The following is a 21,091-nucleotide window of genomic DNA, read 5'->3' on the forward strand; positions in this document are numbered from 1 at the left end:
GGCTATAACTGTTCTTGGTGACATAATATTTGAATAGGAAAATCGTTAACTCGGAAGGGATAAGCAACCCAGGTGTGTGTGTGTGTGTGTGTGTGTGTGTGTGTGTGTGTGTGTGTGTGTGTGTGTGTGTGTGTGTGTGTGTGTGTGTGGGATAGGGGAAATCGGGCAAGCCAAAGCTTTGAAGCTTCGTCTCTGCTGACATTAATGGGTATTTATGTTTCGATTACTGGCGAATGCACGGGTCATTAAAAGGGAACTAAATGTGGGTCGCTCAGTCGTCGTCAATGCAATGAAATGTCAATCAGAACATAAAATCTGCTTAAAATTGGATGTTTATTAACACATTGGCTGCGAGACAAATATGAGACTGCAAGCAAGCATTGTCATAGTACAAGTATGTTGCAGGTATTGTGTTTTCTTTATTGGCCATTGATTGTGATTGGGTCAGTGTGCCTGCCTGCCCGACTGGTTTTCAACACTTTCACAACCGATCATGTGGGCTCTGGAGTTAGAAAGGAGAGCATCGACAGAACACTGACAAAGGGCGCCGTTATTGATGTTGATAAAACATAAAGTAAATTCGATTTAAGTCGTTTGCATAAATTAAAAAGTATAATTCAATTCCGAATTCTACACCAAACCAGCCATGTCTTATCAATTTCTGAAAGACGGTCCGGTCCGGTCCTAAAACACGCGTCATTAGCAGCCACTCCACATAAGTGACACTTTTGAGAGCGTGCACTTCCACAACTGATAGATTACAGCCAAAGCCATAAAAAAAAAGTGGAATTCAGATGTTTCTTTCAATAGAACACCTTCTACATAATATTAAGTGAATGTAAATAGGTCTAGGAAAGCACTTTAGTTTAATACTTGTGCTTCTTATACAAGTATTGAAGAGTAATATACTTGAGCCACGTCTTAATCCAAATCGTATCGCAAATCGCTACGACGTAGTTCTCTTTAAAGGTAATTCTCACGCACATAATTAATTGATTAAAAGTTAATTTTAGAAGCCCGTCAATACTTATCTAAAGTGATAGGAGGCGAGCTACTCTATTGAGAAATTAGTCAATAAACCATATTCTATCCACACCGTATATTAATAAATTAAAATGGGCTAAAATTTCACTTTGCCTTCCTACCTCTTCTAAACAACTAGAAGTATTCTATTTGGGATGATTTGAAATGTATTAATTAGTTGGGATGAAATCCCGGCGGTACTGCAATACCGGGCCAACCCGTGACAGAGGTGGAGCAAGCTCCTAGCACTCCGTCTAATTCCAAAAATCAGTTTAACATTTGTTGTCCTCCGATGGAGGATCTATCAGATGTTAAGCTGATAAGAACAGATACTACACTTTGATCTTAGCCATAAGGCCGAGAAGCGATAACCAGAACTGCCAATATAAGTAAAGGACGACCACTATGCCGTGAGAACAAGTTGGGAATTCCAAGGACAATAATTTTGAAATTTGGAAAGCGAGTCCTTTTTCATTTTTTATAGTCTACTTAGGGGCGGCTAATTTTTTTTATCTTTTACTTATAATTCACAACTGGTTACTACAGTTGTCAATAGGGGGTTGGAGTGATGTGAAATGTTCAGGTACTCTGGCTTCTCTTCAGTTGTCGAATAAATCTTTCGCCTTTTACTAAAGATTTCCGTGGAGAGGGGCACTCTAATGAGTCTAAATTAATTTTTTGTCGTGTCTGGCACTCCGGTGCTGGACCAATTATTGATACATTTCATATTTTGGTAGTTCACGATATATAGCACAGTGTATAATATAAAATGTTGACCCGAAATGCTTGTTCATTGTGCCTAAAAAAGGGCAATTATCTATTATAATTCAACTTTTGAGAAAATATATTATTACTTCGAATGTAAGAGTTTGGTTGAATTTTCTTAAGATGTCTTTAGAACGGACTTATAGCTTTACTTTATCTTTCTAGGATAGTAGACACATGTCTAATTTTAAAGTTTGTCGAAGTTCGGAAGAGTTTTATGCTCATTTGATAACGACACGATACACGTGACGATCACGTTTTAATAATAAGAATTGAATGGAAACATGTTCATGATATTTAAAATCTGTTCACAAATCAATTGTCAGGATTTGTTTAGAACGGAGCCATACGTTTTAAGCTTTAAAATGTTTTAAATGAAATAGAGAAAGGCCTACAATCTTTAACTAGGGGACTTATTGCTTTACTTTATCTTTCTAGGTATAGTAGACACATGTCTAATTTACAAGTTTGCCGAAGTTCAGAACAGTTTTATGATCATTGCTCATTTGATAAGGACAAAATACACGAGACGATCACGTTTTGATAATACGAACCTTCATTATGAATGGGAACAGGTTAATCGGTTCACAAATCAATTGTCGGGAATTTTTAGGCGAGATAACAAAATATATTTACACAAGTATGTACAAGTCAGAGGGAAATGTCATTTGTACTGAAGTTATTTTTATGAACGAAAAAAGCACGCGACCAATAAATTTTAACCGCAAGTCATCATTACTTTCATTATATCAACTAGTGTGGTTATAATAATTGTTCCTTAAAGGCTCTTGAAAAGCGAATAATTACGAGTACCATTTTCGATTTCCATACATAATAAAGAACAGTTTTTTGTGTTTGTATGTAGTTTAATAATTCGTAAAAAGATTTGATTTTTAAATACAAATACTATAACTATATGACTCAAAACTTGATCTATGTACACATTTTATTTTCTTTTAGAAATCAATGAAACAATTTAAAGGTATGATAATGAATAAATAAACTACATGATTGCAAAACTTGTAAAGAGTCTAACAATAAATGCAATTTGTTCAGTTTGCGAATTGGAAAAAAAAGTATACAAAATTATTAATGCCATGGGGGTCAGCGTGGTTTCTAAAAAAATTGGTGCGTACAACTAAATGAAGCTACTTAAAATTAGATACTAAATACTAAAATCAAACTAAAATTGGGCATTAACAGAGCAGATCGGAGCACGCAATGGCGCTGAGTAGTATGGACTACGAGACAGGCCAGTTGTCTGATTTCATAATGTACACTAACCTACGTAATATAAAGGATTAAGGACTTATAGGCTTTCCACCAGCTGTTGCTGCTGGCATGTATTGTTTTCCAATTTCACCTCCAGATTAGATGCATTGTCGGCCGACGCACTGACTACACTAACCAATGTACTTTTCTCGCTCTCAATCGGTTCAGCAGTAGCTTCATCTGCACTGGGATTGACGTCCAGATCGAGCGTTTTAGGCAGGGGTCCAATTTTCTGCAGTATGTCAACAGGCATGATTTCCTTCATAGCCGATATCGGTTTGACCGTAAAGTGGGACTGCAATGGTGGTAACGGCGGCAGTGGCGGTGGCACAGCTGCTCCATATGGAACACTAATGGGGGGTGGACCAAAATTACCGGACATGTTGAGCGATGGCGGGATCAAAGGAACAACAATATTAGTTGTTGGTGCTGCTGCAATAGCTGGGGCCGGCATGCGTGGATGAGGATGATAGCTCTGACCCACAACTGGTATGGGTTGTGGCATCGCTGCTGGTGGCATGCCGGTCACAAATCGCGGTGGCGGCAGATGCAGGAAGTTTGCAAAGAGCGGTGGTGCTCCCGCCTTGTTGTCCGGGCTACGCGGTGGTGGTGGCCGTGATGGCATCCTCACCAAATTATCCTTAAGTAAGGCAGCTCTGGCAGCATGAAGGGGCAGTGGCGGCCGATGACGATGTAGCGCATGAAAGTTAAATGGTGGCATGGGGAATCGACCCGATTTCATTAGCATGGCCATGTACTTTGGATCGAAGCGCGGGGGAGGTCGGAACATTCGACCCTGTGTTCGCACAATTGTGGAGCGGAACGGATCAAAGTGGAAGAAACGCATTTTGGGTTTTTTGCGCACACAGATCGCCTTCTCCAGATGTGGTGGGCACGGCATTGCTGGTGGAGGTGGGGGCGGCAACGCCAACAGCTCCTCACGTATCTTCATCGGCAGGGCGCGGCGCTCTCTCAACTTTTTAATTGCACTCTCCACAGCCTTTTGCACAATCGTACGATCCTCATTATCGCTTTCGTTGTTAGGCTGCACCTTGTCCACGAAATTGACGCGCTTTCGCTTTGGTTTGCTGTGGATGAGAATGATATTATAATATTACTTGTCTTTGATTTCAACTGTAGAAGAAAAGCTCACCTCTCCGTTTCATCCGGAGCCACAGTGGCGGCCGTGGCTGCGTCTGCTCGGTTCACTGTTTCATTCGACGGCTCAGCAACAACATTTAATTCAGCAGACGGCACAATTTCCAGCACATTGCCTTTTTGTACAGCCACTGAAACTTTGGGTAACTCACGCAGAACCGATGTAGGTAATGCGCCCGACTCCATCGTTGCAGGATCGGCATATTCTGGATAGAAAGCGGGTTCCATTGGCGTAATATTCGAGTATTCCATGTATTGCGCGTAGCCATCCTCACTATTCAACGACATGTTGTAGGTGTCCATATACGCTGCATAGGCGGCATAGCTCTCGTAGCTCTCATAGTTCTCGCCAGTCACATCCTCGGCAGCAGTGTTACCAGCTCCATGTAGTAACGACATGTTATAGTAATAGGCTGCAGCCGCTGATGCAGCAGCAGCATCCATGCTATTGCTTCCCTCAAAGTAGTCGGCATAAGGCGATCGGGATCGCGTTCGTGCGTGACGCCGAGGTGGGGAACGTGAACGCGATGAGGACCAACTGCGCCGCATTGGTGGTGATGGTGGTCGAAAGGGTAGCGGAGAACGTGAGTAGCGCTCGCGGCTGTAGGAACGTCGACGCATCGGTGGCGAGCGCGGACCCATTGTCTTGGGCATTGGCGCCATTGGTGACAAAGAACTTCGACGTCGCCCACCAGAAAATTTGATGCGGCGCCTACGAAACGGACTGCGACTCCGCGACCGACTCCGGCTGACGCTACGGCTGCGAGTGCGCCGTTTAATTAAACGCGAACGGTTGCCTAATCGCGGCGAGTGTCCTCGCCACCGTCTCGGACTTTGGGAGCGTGAGCTGGTCTTGTTGCGAATTTGTCGCTGGCGTGACTGGGAGCTGCGTCTTGTGCGGGCTCGTGAGTGAGAGCGAGAGAGTGAACGCTCCCGCGTCCGTCGATGCGTTGATTTTGGTGGGCTGGAGCGCTTTGACTTGGTGTCCATTATCGTTGGCTTAACAATTGCAATTTCCTTAGCGGGTTTCATTTGTTTTTCCCCAAAACTTCTCTCAGCTGATGTGGGCGGTCGCTGCGATTGCTGCTGCTTGATTGGTGCGGATTCGGAATCATCCTTGTCTAAGATGGCAGATTTTCGCGTTAACTTAAGCGGCGAGATGGTCAATTTAATGGCCTCCCGGTTTGCAGCAAAAATGTTGTTCGCCGGCGATAGCGGCAGTGATGGCAGCGGTGTTTGCTTTTGTTGCTGAAGATCTCGATCGAGCTTCGGCTTTTGTTCCGAAAGCTTTAGATCACGATTGCGATACTTGTCTACAATTGCGTTTTTCTGCGCGAGAAATAGTTTCTCCATCTGGAGCAGCTCGTTGCAAATATCATCGGCGCTATCGAAGGTCTCCCGCATCATTTGTATGCGAGCCAGATTGTCTTCAAGGCTTTTCAGTTTGCGCAAATCTTTGCTCACATTGTTCTTCTTAGGCGTGTTGTGGCGTGATGGGGGTGCTAGGGGGTTGGACGTCATCTCTTCTTCCTCTACAGTTTTCGTTGTGGTTTCTGTGTCTTTATGAACTTTTCCCTTCTTGTATATAGGCTGCTCATTTAAGCTCGTCTGCTCTTCGTCTGCACTGGAGTCTTCACTCTCGTCGTCCTCTTCATCATTATCATCGTCTTCGGAAGTACTGGTACCGCTACTACTCGTTGATTCTGTGGAAGATGACTCTTCTTCGGCAGTGGAATTGCTTAAGGAACTATTTTTGGATACCTCGCTGCTACTGTTGCCACTTGTATTGGGCGACTCCACACTCTTGACTGTCATGTGAGGTTTTTCCGTTGACTCTGAAGTAACTGGGACCTCCTCTTCTGTGCTGCTCATTTTAATACTATTCATAAATTTATCGTATAGCTCGTGTATACTAATGAGCTGCTTGGCGGGCACTTGTTCGCCTTGATCTGGGACAGGGACCGCTGTATGTGGCCGTGATTTTGGCGGTGGCGTGCTTTTCGCATTCCACAATCTATTCGAATAGCTAGCAACATCGTCGTCGTCGTCATCATTAACCTCATTTCTTTTAAATTTGTTCAGTCCATTCATCTGAGCCGTTGGTGCTGACAATTGGGGCGTGGAGCCGTCTGCTGTCTGCGAATCATCGTTCTCCCAGTTGTCGATATAGTCATCGGTGTCGGGACTTGGCTGAATCTTGGCAGGCGGCGTCGCACGCATATTTACGGTTGGAGGCTTTGTTTTCTTCGGCGAGGGCGTGTCCTCACGCTCTACCTTAATGTTCAGCACATTAAACTCTGGGGTAGGCTCCGTAATTCTTGGTGGCGTATTAAAGCGTTTCTTTTCTAGCTTTATCGCACGCTCCTTGTACTCATTACCTTGTCTATGGTCATGAGAATTGTTTTTGTGCTCTCGTGATCGACTACGCGCATATCTATCGTCAATATGCGAGTTATTTTTGCCCAAATGTTTGTTGTTATCCTGTGCGGCGGCTTTGTCTTCACGATGCGAGCTGCTTTTGTTGCTTGTGGAGTTTTTGTGGTGGGATGTTTTAGATGCTTGATGATGTCGCTCTAAGCTTGTGGATTGGCTATTTAATACTATTGCAGACACCATCTCCTTGTGTTCCCGTTGATACCTGGAGCTTTTATCTGCTATCCCGGGGGTTCTGTCTTGCCGGCTCTTAGGCGATTTTATGTCCATGGGCTCCAGTTTTATATGAATCATTTCACGGTCTGTGTTATCGTGTCCGACTTTTTTGGTCTGCTTTATCTGCATGGCTTCCTTTTCTCCGGCAATGGGCGTCATTTTCTTGCCACGATGTTCGTGTGTCTTGCGCAACCACTCTTGGGTGGCCAGCAAGGTCTCCAAGTCATCATTGTCCTGCAGCAGTGCATCTATACGACTATATATCTCAGAAGCCTTGATCAGAGGTGCGGTCTTCGTATCATTTTTGATTGCTGGGCCGTGATATAGTTCTGACAGTGGTGGTGTCGTGCTACGTTCTGACTTAGCCTTTGTTTCACTTGCCATCGCTGAATGCACTTTCGTCTTCTCCGAGACGTGCCCGATGCATTCCGATTTACTAATTTCTTCTTTTGCAAATTCGGATACGCTGGGCTCCTTTCTGACTTTGCTCTCCTTAGGTGTTAATGCTGGTTTTGTCAGTCTTGGTGGCGATTCAGCAAATATATCAAAGCCCTTTGCTAGCTCCAGAGGAGGCGTAAGCCGCAGTTCCCTGTTTGTGTACGGTGGCGTCAATGTTGAACTGGCTTGAGGTGGTGGAGGGGTCTGTGGAGTAGGTGTCTGTCGTGGAGGTGTCTGTGGTGGAGGTGTCTGTGATGGAGGTGCTTGTGGTGGAGGTGTCTGTGGTGGAGAGACCTTCGAGACCGGCGTAGATGCTTTTGAAATCGATGTTGACAGCATCGAAACCGGTGTAGAGACTCTCCCAACCGGCGTAGAGGCCTTTGAGATTGGTTGAGAGACTGATGGCGGCGGCGTCTTAACGCGACTCTCACTTCCGTTTTTGAGATTTTCGCTTTTACTCTTTGATTTCTTGCTGGATTTTTCACTCTCATGTGCACTGCGTTGACGACGCTCTTTAGAACGTTCCTCATGCGACTCTTTGGAACGGTTCCTATGCTGCTCTTTGGAACGGTGTTCATGCAGCTCTTTGGGGCGCTCCCCATGCGGCTCTTTGGAACGATCCACATGCGGCTCCTTGGAACGGTCCCTGAGCGTCTCCTTGGGCGACTCCTTCGATTTTGTGGCTTTTTTTGTGACCCTTGTTGAGTGTGTATGCTTTGACTTATGCATGCATTCTTTGTGGTGCTTATTAATGCATTCCGAGACGATGTTGAAGACATAAGATACAGGCGGATGCGCTGTCGTCCACCTGCGGGATAAAAAGGTTATAGAAAATAATGAGTAATAGCAATAAAATATCGTGCGCTCGGATAATAAGAATTTCTTTTATCTTGAGAATAAAAAATTTGGTTAGATAAATATATGTATTATAGAAAAATTGTATCCGAAAGAATTGAAATGCGTTTTAAAACTTACATCACATCCGATTGCTTGGGCTTATTGCGTCCACCACGGGCTGGCGTTGGCTTCCGCTTTGATCCGTTAGGTGGCAGAGCTGGTCCATAGGTGCAGGGAGACGATTGTGGGGCTCTATCAAGTGGGGACTGCGATGTCGATGCTGGTTGCGCCGGCCCTGTTTTTACTGGAGTCGAGGGTCTATTTGTTAGCATGACTGATGGTGGTCTACCAAAAAATGGAGGGCGATTCCCTCGCATTCCGCCTCGCGGCATCCGTGGCATGCGAGGAAAATTGAAGCAATTGTGTCGCATATGAAATCTCATTGGATTGATGGTGAGGTATGGAGGCGGAGGGACAGACGTCAAGGCCGCTGCTTGCTCGGCTTTCTTTTCCAAGCGCGCTTTTTGCACATCTTCCAAATTTTTTTGATCATCTGTGGACGAATCGGTATCGGAGTACAAGCCTTCGCTGTCCTCCTCTTTGTTACTTTTAGCAAGCATTGCTGCTTTATCTTCCTCTGATTGCTCTGCACACATATTCCCATTTTCCAAGGGCTGCGGTGTTGCACTTCCTATCTCACGCTCTCCTTCCGCCTTGTGCCCAGCAATAGTGTTTGATAGCGCATCAAAGCTGTTGTCATCGATTTCCAAGTGCTTGCGCAATGATTTGCTCTTAACGTCCTTGGAGAGGACTTTTTTCAGCAATGGACTCTGGAGGCGTCCCACGACTGGACTACTGTCCCTCAGATGCGGCGGCGTTATCACCTCGCCCGACTCCAAACTGTTTTCTCCATCTTGCAATTCATCGACTGCACTCGAGGTTAATTTTGTTGCAGCGTCGGCGGTGGCGACGGTGGCAGCGATGACGACGGCAACCTCAGCGTCACTCTGCTGAGACATCTTGGCCGTCAATTACAAAACACACACAAACATAAATCTCTAAAGCCAACTGCGTTCAGTTGCAAGTTTTGTTTTTACTTTAATTGGCGCCGCACCGCGTTGCTTTGCGATGCTCTGCCCTGGCCACTCTGCGAAAATATATAATAATCAATGCGGGTGCGGGCCATTTGCAGCACACATCCTCCGCCTCACTTCCTCTCGCCCAGAAGCATTATAGTTTTGTCCGTGTGTTGTGAATGAGTGTGAGTTGTTCTCAAAGTGGAACAAACGGAAGCTGTTGCAGCACGTGTGTGACAACACTTGAGGTCCTGGAGTTCGGCAGAGAACGTTTGGGTCGCGTGCATGCGGTTTTAATTTGCTTTTTTGTGAACACAGCATTTATCAATTTTTTACTTTTTCTCTACGATGAACATCTTAGAGTTGTTGATAACGTATCGATGTTTGCACATATCGATACTTTTCGCAGTCGCAGTCGCCTGCGCATCTCTAAGCAAACAACAGAACCGGGCTTGTACAACTTAAATTTATAATCCCAAATTGTTAAGATTCGGTCAATAAACATTAAGCGACTGAAAGAAACTCTTGTTTAAAACTTAAAATTAAACAAATGGTAAAGCGACAAATAAAGGAAAAAAAATAGACCATAGAAATCAAATATGCGGTATTTACATAAGTTAAATTTAATTATTAAATATAAATTCCTTTATATATGTAAGTGGAACTTTGGGGATAGCTTGAAAATATTTAATGCATTCATGTGGTCTGGAATAGGTATACTTTCGTTACTTCACATATTTTCTGATGCACGCTTATCTAAAGCACAGCAGATTAGTTTATTTGTACCACTTAACCACCCTAGTCTGAACAGAGTTGCAAGCTTGTCGCCGTTTTTCAGTACTAACATTGGCAGTGGCCTTGCCAGACTGTTGCTTTTATAGAGAGCACTTTTTTAACGGCTCGTGCACAACTAACCAAATTTGTCAAGCTTACCCGGCTATATTGACTGTTACAATTTAAGTAATTTACAGGAAAATTGATAAAAAAAAATAATGAATAATGAATCCTAATGCCTTAACAGTTGCCATAGCAAGTGCCACTTATTTCCGCTTCCTCTTGGCACTTCGTGCTGCCCATAAAGCAGCGCAGCCAGTCAAATGCGAAGTGCAAATAATGACAAATTACCGCTGGCCCTCTCTATCTAAACTTTGGGGTGCATAACTCAAGCGCAACGGCGTTGCCGGCAGCAGCGTTTGTGGCGTCGGCCGCAATGAGGAAAAGCCGCCAAGATTATGACACAGCCAGCCGCCACTCGCTGGTCATGAGCCGTGGAGCAGTCAAAAGGGCTAGTGGCGTTGCCAAGCGTGGCGGCAGCCGCTGCCGATGCCGTTGCCATCTCAGCCGAAAAGAGAGCGCACCAAATTGCAGAAAAAAGACGATTCGTCTTGGATGCTGTGAAGACGTTGTTGCACTTTCGTCAGTTAACGCCACACTTTTTTCCTTTCTTTGTACATTTGCATGCAACTTTCACCGGCACATGATCCCATTGCTATGTGCCTATGTGTGTATGTGTGTGATTGAGTGTATGCTGCGCCACTTGCTTGACATGCGCAACCGCCACCACCACCGCCGTCGCTGTCACCGTCGCCAGCACAGCACCTACAGAGGCGAAAGGTGCAAATTAATTTGTGGCGGCCCACAATAACCTTCCTTACTTTGTCGTTGTCATTATTTAAAGTGTAATTTTCTTTAGTTTTTCGTTGCTTTTCAGCTGTGGTTGTTGCTGTTGTTATTGTCTTCCATCTCGCGGCCCAAGCTCCCAATGAGACTTATCTCTTTTGGAAATCGTATTTGTTAAGTGGATGTGCAATAAAAGCAACCATTGTTTGGAGCTGCCGAAAGCCATAGCATCTGCAGAAGTTCCCCTTGCCTCTCAGAAATATAAAACTTATAAAAAACATACTCGTGCGGTGCACAGCATTGACGGACTTTGACTTTGGACGAGCGCGAGGCTCAACATTTGGCACCTGAGTGCGAACACCTTGGGGTTTGCTTTTCTTCACTCTTTTCAAAGGTTTGTAAACACCACCAAGTACGTGGAAGCCAAGAGTTCATCTCGTGGTCTGCTTATATATACTTCTATATAATATAATTGTGCATATACGAATTATATATACGAGTATCTTTAATTTATTAAAAACTTTTTTTGTAGGCATTGCTTAAAGTTTAAAAACAAATTACATTAAACGTTAAAACATAAAAAAAGAGTAATATTATATTATTATATTATATTATTATGCCAACATGTTTTATTTTAAAGGATTCAAATAAGCCCAATACTTGTTTAATAGATATTAAAAATACGGCAAAATGTTCCTTAGACGAATTTATTAAATCAAACAAATTTTGTTAAGAGAGCCGGCTTAATAAATATAATAAATGCTGGGTGCACGATAATCTAGTTGTAATTAATTACCTTAAACATGTTTGGAATATGAGATAACTGTATAACATTTTTATTTTTTTAATATTTTTTTAAATGGCCTATAATATTTTGTATTTATATTTTATATTTTATTGTTCTCGGTATCGTGTAAATAATTAATAACGAATGCACTTTCTAGAAGATATCCAAATATCATAACAACTTTCATAAGATGCTTCAAAGCAAATTAATAATAAAAATAATTATAAACATTCAAACTCTAGTCGAAAATATTTTGTTAATAAATGATCTCACTTCCCAGCATTACTTGTAAAACTCATTTTTAGCCATCAATTGGCGTACATTGTCTGCCAATGTTATTATATTATATTCGTACCTATATATATTTTTTTTCGATCTAAAATGCTGCCAATAATAGCTTTTAACAATGAACGCCATTAAAGCCAAATAACTTTAATCGACTTATTGCATTGTATTCATAGCTAAATATTTATGATGTGGCGAGCAATTAATACCGCAGAAGCGTTAAAAGCGCAACGCTCGATGGACATTGAGGGCGTCTATAGCCGCCTCGCTTCGTGGCTGTTACCGCCAAAGCCATTTTATGGTTGACAAATGGGCACAGCAAATGCCAGTACTGCCGGTTGCTCCATTAAGTCATTGACATTCGGTGCGAATGATGGAACAGCCAACATCAAATAGAATACATACATATGTATGTGTGTATGTACATTTGCCCCCGCACTTCACACTCCGCAGCTCCGGTTTTGTGTACATAACACTGAACTAGAAAACTTCTGAATGGCTACAGCAAGTGATAAGCATCCGCATTCAGACGGCGATAATTGCACAAATACAAGTAGCACTGTAGGAAAATAAATGCTAACAAACATGCACGAATCATGTGTATAGTATTTGTTTGTGGTTAGTCTTACTATACATACGAGTATATAGGGAGATATTTATTAGATACATAAAGGAAATGGTCAAAACTGTCCAAAAAAAAACGGAGTCGTCTCTAATTTGCAAACAAAACAGTCCTCCATTTATTTATTTATTTTTCTAATTAAACTGTTTACCATTTACGAGCGAAATGGGAATAGACATAAACAGATTTGATTGTTTTGGGCAAGTTAGCTTCCATCATGTTCCAGCGACCGAGACGAACCGGTCAAGTGTTAATCATTCGGTGCTTTGTGGTACGAATCGAACAGATTTTTTTCTAATTTATGGTAGTCTTTATGAATTACAAACGCACCACATAGTCTTAAGTGCAAATGAGTTGCTATTTAAGTAGATTCATCAGTATTTTCAAAAAATCCCCAATTATATACCAACGTGCTATTGTTATTAACATCATCGAGACAATTCCACAAATCCCTACAGAATAACTTTCTGTTAATTGAGGCATTTGTTTAGCTTTTTCGTAAAATTTTTCCAGAGTTCGATTTAGATTATATTCTAATTAACAACACATGTAATTATCATGTTTAATTTTGCGTGAAAGTTTTCTATCTGAAAACTTAAAACGAAATTGTGTTTTTTTTAAATTTATTTTTAAGGACATCTATTAATTAAAAAAGTTGACGGTATTTTCCTTCGTGAACATATTTTGATAAACTCACCCATATTGTGAAAATCACTCAAAATGTACTGTTTGTTGGCCGGAATACATACAAACATATATTTCAATCTAATCGCCTCAGAATTGAAAATATTTTTGGATTAATTCACGAGAATTTTTAGCTGAATCTAATCTTTCAAAGAAATATACACAGTATACCCGTACACTGAAGGAATTGAAAACATTTTTTACTAAACACTGTAGAATAAAATCCCAGGTAAGTATTTTTTATGCATCATTTATTGGTCCAGCACCGGAGTGCCAGACACGACAAAAAATTAATTTAGACTCATTAGAGTGCCCCTCTCCACGGAAATCTTTAGTAAAAGGCGAAAGATTTATTCGACAACTGAAGAGAAGCCAGAGTACCTCAACATTTCACATCACTCCAACCCCCTATTGACAACTGCACTAACCAGTTGTGAATTATAAGTAAAAGATAAAAAAATAGTCGCCCCTAAGTAGACTATAAAAAATGAAAAAGGACTCGCTTTCCAAATTTCAAAATTGTTGTCCTTGGAATTCCCAACTTGTTCTCACGGCATAGTGGTCGTCGTTTACTTATATTGGCAGTTTTGGTTATCGCTTCTCGGCCTTATGGCTAAGATCAAAGTGTAGTATCTGTTCTTATCAGCTTAACATCTGATAGATCCTCCATCGGAGGACAACAAATGTTAAACTGATTTTTGGAATTAGACGGAGTGCTAGGAGCTTGCTCCACCTCTGTCACGGGTTGGCCCGGTATTGCAGTACCGCCGGGATTTCGGCCCAACTAATTAATACATGTCAAAAGAGTCGATTTTATTGTAAGGAGATTGGATAAACGTCTGCTTATACAGGGTTTAATTCTAGATGATGTTGTTGTTTGGGAGTCCTTGGTTGTGAAGAGAAGGTAATTAAAGTATTTACTAAAAATTCGAAGAAGGGTATATTGTTTTTTACACCCAGAATAAAGAATGGTAGACTACTTCTTATAGGCGCGTATATTGTCAGTTTTAAAGCTAATCCTATATACTTACTACATATAGTTGCCATCGAAGCAATAAGATTCGAAGAGTTTTCGTATGAACTGAAGAGAATATAGTTCGTGTTTTTGTTGCAAAACACAGGGAGGAGTATACAGCTTATTTATAAAAATATATTTTAAAACAATCTTTCAAGTCATTCCGAAATAAAGTAGTTTCAGGTTTCGAGTATACTCGTATGTACCTTTTTCTTCTCTTTCTTTATATTTCTACCCAAAATCAATTACCTGGTAGTTTAAATCTGTACCCCTGATTTCTTCGACATGTATGTATAATATGTACCTTGAAGCCGATTTACGACGAGCTTTTAAAATAGCTTGGTACACAAAAATAAAACAAACATCTTCTATTTATTCCTTAACCTTAAGTCGGCTTAACACGTTCATTTACGATACCTAAAAGAATCATTTAGAATAAATCTATACTATATGTTCAGTACTTTATGTGAAATTGGTCAGGCTCCCATATACTCCGTATATTACGAGACCGGGGGTATCAGGAAGGGGGCATGAGGGAAAAACAAATTCGTTATTAGCTATCGGATTGTTTATTTTTAATCATATTTCACATGTTTGCTATTTTTTGTTTGTTGTTAGTCGTGGTAGTTATTGTTGAGCTTGTTTCGCGGTGCTTGTTTATTTTTTTTTACTAGCCAATTGGAGGCGAGTTAAAATGGCGGCGGTGTTGAGCTGCGCTAACGAGTACAAGCTGTTGTTTTGTTTTTGTTATGGCTAATATTATTTATTAGCTTTGCATTTTTTACACATCTGTATGCTCAGTGATTGGGTAAATGTACTTCCATGCTGATCTTCAAGCTGCTCCCACAGCTCATAAATACAAGTACTATACGGGTTTGTACCTGTTTGTATAGTCGCAACACCATAGTAGTGCTACCTGGCGCTCTTTCTCTCAAAACCCCAACGTGCAGTCAGAGCCGCGAAGCCGGTGCCACGTCGCCGCTTGGTACACCCAACCGGGCGCCAATTTGCGAATCAAGCTAAGCGCATCTTTCGAGCGCAAATATAATTAAGCGATAGTAAAAAAAAACGTATAGCGTCGGCAAAAACAGCAGCAATAACAAAATGCCCATCGTTAAGTAAAAAGTCGTAAAATTTAAAGCGGAGTTAAATCTTTGGAGGCATTTCGCTGTTGCATTACAAAATAAATAAAAATGAAGGCATTTAGTGTTTTCCCACCTCTCTGCTCTCCTCTCTCCACTATAAATTAAAACAATTACACATTCGTTAGCTACAGAGTGCGGAGTCTGATATACCCTTGAAAATGTAATAAATGTAAACATTTAGGAACATGGCACACGATGTCGGTTAAATATATAGTAGCTCCATCCGACTCAAACTTTGCAACATACTTGTAATTGGGTATACTAGCAAGTTTTTGACAACAATATAAATACAAATAAAAGTAATATAATACAAAGAATTTGAAAACATGTATTTCCTCTAATAGCCATATGATATGGTGTTCTGATCCGATTATTAATATCAATAAGCCCCTGATTTGCATACAAAGGCTTATTCTCATCTGCTCCTTCAACTGTATATTTGTTTAGTTCCGTTTAATTAAAATTTTAGATTATTCCAGTGTTCTTGTGTAGAATATAAAATGTGGGAGAGCAGTGATTGAAAATCATTTGATAGTTCCTATAACAGTTTTAGGATATAGTGATCCGATAATTTTCCCAAATGACTCTTTTGTCTGCTTCTGCGCGTTGCAAACATCAAACCTCATGCAACATACCCTTTAAAAGCGTATTTGAATTCCTCAACAAATTGCGCAGCAGTCACTATTTTTGTTTCTAGAAAGAAATTCGTTTACCAACAGACATACATGCACACATTTGTGTATACTTTTGATTGTTTATAATATGTATGCTGGTTTATAGGGGACCTGTCTTAATTAGCATAAGCCCGGCCGGCGATTCTGGCAGTGTTTAGCGTTTTCTTAATCAGTATTCCAATGCCGTCGTTGGTGACTGATACTAGAAATGAGTTGTTTTTTGTAGCCTATACATTTCTATATATATAGTTCTTTTGAAGAGATATATTTTTTCCTTAGAAATTCGCATTTTACGCATTCGATGTTAACTTTGTGGTTAATTAAAACAACAATGGATATTCCCTTTTTTTGTACAAAACAGATAGCTTGCTAATTATAGTTGGTGTAGGCAGCCAGACTAATCGTTCTGGTAAGACCGGTTTTTGTGGTTTCTAGACCGTAGATGCTTGGAATCTATTGCGTTTTATGTCTCATATTGATGTGACCTTGCTCCCTTTCTCTTTGAGAGGCCGGTATAGATGTTAACATATAATTGCAAATTTAATAAAGATGGAATACATCTAGAAGATTTAGATCAAAACAAACTTACTCAGAAACTCTCCGTATATAAGATTATTACAAAAATTGGACTGGTGTGGTGGACTGTAGAATGTGATTGTCCTAGAGTCATGATTCTACTTGGCCCTTTCTGGGATAAATAAATAAATAAATACTTGTATTTATTTTTATGTTCCATTGTCATGTAGCTTAATGGTTTATATAGGCACTAATCAGAATTATTATAATATTAGAAAAACGTATACTTGTCATACTTGAAAATCGGTTGTTTATTTTCAACGATATTCAATGTTTGCATACCGACATGAAAGATGGCGCACCCTGTATATATTGAGATGAACTTTTGAAATTTTCAAAAACTTTTCATTTCATTCGATTGCTACGAAGCCTAAAACCACTACGGAATAAAACGAACCAAATAAAAACATGGCCTAAGCTTTGTTTATCGGAACTATATAAAAGTAAATAGGCTTAAAAGGGCATTATGGCTTCATCAATTATAATGCAATGAAATGTGAGACTCTTTAATTCCAAAGAGGTCTCATATTTTGTTTCTTTATAGGGTCTTTGTCAAAATAAACAAGCATCGTATTGGTACAGAGTCTGCGGTTGCCTTGCTGTTGTGCACTATTTAACCAACCGTATAATTCAATTTGCTGCATATTAAAGCAATTGCATAAACTTAGCAATTTTTTCATACACCTTTTTGTTTCTTTTTCCCTGATCTTATCTTATCTAACTCGAGCACTTAAGGTTAGATCACAATCGGCAATGGAACGAGATTGCTTTTGGTTTTCAAAAGCCATAATGATATGATATTTTGCTACCCCCAACTGATCACAGAGTACAAATGATATCGTGTGGTTGAGATTGGGAAAAGCCCCCAAGACAATGGAGACAAATGAAAGTGATGCGAAGTGGCGTCAGTCTCATCTAAAGCTTTGTCTTGGGCTGCAACTCCAATTAGTAGTGCACACGCATTTTCATTGCTGCAAACATTTTCACAGAGCCCGCAGAGTGGGATGGGATGCTGTAATATGCAACATTGAAAACGCAAACGTTTAATGAACCCAACAACAACAACAACATCAGTGGAGAGCCTTAGGCGTATCGGCTACTTGGGCACAAAGGGGTGGGGCTAATGGTTGCATAAGAAAGCGTGCGGAGGGAAGCAGGGAGGCAGATACAAGATAAAAAAGAAATTTATAACTAATAACTCATGTTGAGTCGAGATACTCATACATCAATACATATATATGTATATAAATACTCGTATATAGTATGAATAGCCGTCCAGTCCATTGGCTTGTGACATTTTAATCATGGAAATTATGTAATTAAAAGGCAGGAGAGAGAAACGTAAAAAGCGACAAACGTCCAGACGGGGCAGCGCGATTGCATAACAGTTTGGACAACATCTTGTGCATTGGCCGATGCGACGCGCCGCTACGTTGGGTCACCAGTGGGCAGTTTTGAATAGACTTTAACAGTCACTGCCGGCCAGATAATAAACGAGCATCTAGCATGATATAAAACATTAATAAATGCGAACAAATCAAAAGCAAACAGCACGAACTGCGACTAAATGTCGCGGCAAAGGCGAGCAACGTTCAAAGGTTCATTTCTCCCCTGATACCCCTATGCCATAATCTGAGCACAAAGATTAAATAATAGCTGTCGGTCATACGAAGCTCCAAATGATTATACAAAAGTTGCGACGATTTTCGGTAGCAAATGCGAAAGACAATGCAAGATACAAATTGGTGACGCAGTATACAAAACCTGATATAAAAAAATATACATGAATTTTTAATCAAAACAACATTGATACCGAAATATCGTCTAAAATGAAAAAATAAATAAACATTAAATAGCGAGGGTCTTATGCAGAGAAATATCAATTGGAAGAAAGGCGTGGTAAAGAAATCATTTCAAAAAAGAGAGAACTTAGGATTGTTATGGAAAAAGACTCAGCTGTAACATAAATGGGATTACAATTAAAAATTTAGTATTCCTCCATTAGCATTACTATATAATATAGCTAGAAAATTAGTGTTAATATAAGAACCTAGCGAAACACCACATGCCATTCATCGTTAACAAAGCAAAGGGCACCTGTCTTGAAGAATTAGTTAACCACATTAACGCTGTAGGAAATTAAGCAATTAAAAATAATTATATTTGATACTAACCTTTATATATATAAAATAAAATATAACAAAAGTAAAGATAAGTCTTCTTTCATGGAAATTATTTCACATCTCTCAATGAAGCAAGTATAATTCACGCTTCTATAAAATAAATGGGAACAATTATTACAAATAGATACAAAATACATTAAGGGGCAAGTAGTAGTATAAAATAGTTCTTTAATCATGTAATTACATCACAAAAATGTTACTACATTTAGTGCTTTACGTATCTAAGATGCAATTGTCTGTACACTTTAGGGAAAAGAATTCCATGAATGAATAATAAAGTGGAAATGATCTCTAATGGTTATGTTGGTAGTAGAAGCTTTTATCTTCAGAAGAGTCCTTCCGTCACATATTAGGTGCAATTTTGACTTGAAAGGAAAACTAAAAGGATTAAACCAGAAATAACAACAAAAATCAAGTTTTGTTTAAACACGTATGCTGTTTGTTTATACTTAATATTTGGATTAGGTGTGTTTATAATATTGTGAAACCTCTATACTTGACCTCTCTATTCAAGAGATAAGCCCCTCAGTTAGGCGATATAGTCATACCTGACTGACAGCGGGTGTACAACATTTGTTGACAAGATTCGAAATATAGTGTATTCGTGAGAAAAATGAATGTTATGCTTGTATAGGAATGTAAATATTTATTAATATACAAATGATTAGAATAAATGATTAAATATTTACATATTTTCCGCGAACTCCAACAAATTCTTTCCACCATTAAAAACCTTCATTTGAATGCATGTTTTTGTGCTTTTTTTATTGCATTTGCTTCTCTCGTCGATGGCGTATACGCAATATGTGCGTCTCAATGTTTTGCCACATGTTGCAATCAGAAATTCTCGAGAAGCCTCGGTGCTTCTAAGCAAGCGGCTGTTGCTGCAAAATGCAATCGTCAGTCAAAACAATTTCTGCGAAGCAATTGCGCGATAAATTCTCATTTGCAGAATTGCGTTTTGTGCATTATCTCTGAAATATTATCAGCGCATTCATTCTTCTTCTGTCAAAGGTCATAAGAAATTCCGCTGGAATGAACACAACAAAGTGATATTTTTGTTGCTGTTTATGACGAACTAAAATTCATTTCGAATCGAGTCTGGGGGTTAAGTGGGAAGTACTAGAAAAGGAAAAAAACTGCAAACAGCTGGCTGGTTTGATGGAGCAATCAAGATGAACACGCTGCAGCTAGATTGTCAAGCAAACACACACTCGAATGTGTGTGAGTGTGTGTGTGTGCATTGCTGTGCTATGCAGTTGTAGTCGATGGCCGGCAGCTGTGTGCGCCATCGTGTACAATTATTACAATGAAAATGAATAAAATATAAAAAAATACTATAAGATATGGTAGCACAGCAAAAGCGAAAACTTAATGTATTTTTCGTAAGCGCGTCAGAGTTTGAACAACAGCAACAAGTTTGAGTGGTGCAACAACAACAACAAGTACAACAACAGCAACAACAATCAGCAATAAACACACGTAAGTGCCACAACATCAGCGGGTACGGGTGCGGGCACGGGTTCGGGTACCGACAAAAGCGATTTGATCAACGGCGGCTGCGCCGGTGACCGGCAGCGGCAATGACGTTGGAGCTGACGCCGACGTTGACGCAGCCGCTGCCGCTGCCGCTGCTACTGACGACGACGGCAACGTCGACCATACAACCATAATGCCGACAACTGCAGCTTAAGCAAGTTTTACAGATTTACGTTTTTGATTTATGTGTGCGTGTGATTGTGGGCCGAGAGGTACCTTTAGTTTTTATGTCGAGCTTTTGGTGCGCTTCAATCCATTCAGACGGGCATTCTGCTGTTTAGTGGCTTGACTAATGATCATTAATCAGACGTTTTCGTAAATGATCTATAACTATAGGCATTATAACGAAAATTGAAAACAACGCGATTTTCACAAAGCTCATCGGAAACTTACCGGTACTTGATTTTTTGCTTAGCTTCCATAATTAAAGTATTTTTCAAACTTGTTAAAGAAAAATATTCTTGTGTTTTCCAAGTCTGAATATCTCGGTGTACGACTATTCTAAACATTGGAAAATTCCTCAAACTCACACTGTAAATCGATATAAGAGATATATGTTTTTGTTCCCTATTTGGATTAAATTATCAAAATTAATTTGGCGTATATTTTCTTAAATTAAATTCATTATCATTTTATGAAAGAATTCGCTCTCGCACATATAGGGCGAACATAAATTTAATAAATTCTCACAATTTTTTTTAAATTTAATATGTTTATCAAATTAATTTTGAAAGATTTCAATC

General features: G+C 40.1%; 1 protein-coding gene and 4 non-coding genes across 5 annotated transcripts; 2 read left to right on the forward strand and 3 right to left on the reverse strand.

Annotated features, from left to right (window-relative positions):
* Positions 1-1,196: 1,196 nt before the first annotated feature.
* LOC115623302 lies at positions 1,197-1,392 on the reverse strand. The gene has a single exon (XR_003995402.1). It is a non-coding gene; the product is annotated as a U2 spliceosomal RNA (small nuclear RNA).
* Positions 1,393-1,606: 214 nt separating this feature from the next.
* LOC115623292 lies at positions 1,607-1,729 on the forward strand. Its single transcript, XR_003995392.1, has one exon. It is a non-coding gene; the product is annotated as a U5 spliceosomal RNA (small nuclear RNA).
* Positions 1,730-2,720: 991 nt separating this feature from the next.
* LOC115622696 (serine/arginine repetitive matrix protein 2) lies at positions 2,721-9,533 on the reverse strand. The gene is made up of 3 exons (XM_030516724.1): positions 8,281-9,533; positions 4,214-8,113; positions 2,721-4,148 (listed from the first exon to the last, which is right to left on the reverse strand). The coding sequence occupies exons 1-3, from the start codon at positions 9,159-9,161 to the stop codon at positions 3,098-3,100; spliced, it is 5,832 nt and encodes a 1,943-aa protein (XP_030372584.1). The 5' UTR covers positions 9,162-9,533; the 3' UTR covers positions 2,721-3,097.
* A 3,941-nt stretch (positions 9,534-13,474) lies between these two features.
* Positions 13,475-13,597, reverse strand: LOC115623293. Its single transcript, XR_003995393.1, has one exon. It is a non-coding gene; the product is annotated as a U5 spliceosomal RNA (small nuclear RNA).
* A 212-nt stretch (positions 13,598-13,809) lies between these two features.
* LOC115623290 lies at positions 13,810-14,005 on the forward strand. Its single transcript, XR_003995390.1, has one exon. It is a non-coding gene; the product is annotated as a U2 spliceosomal RNA (small nuclear RNA).
* Positions 14,006-21,091: the final 7,086 nt, after the last annotated feature.

Source organism: Scaptodrosophila lebanonensis, unplaced genomic scaffold, assembly GCF_003285725.1.
Source record: "Scaptodrosophila lebanonensis strain 11010-0011.00,11010-0021.00 unplaced genomic scaffold, SlebRS2 tig00000043-arrow-pilon, whole genome shotgun sequence".
NCBI classification, from domain to species: domain Eukaryota; kingdom Metazoa; phylum Arthropoda; class Insecta; order Diptera; family Drosophilidae; genus Scaptodrosophila; species Scaptodrosophila lebanonensis.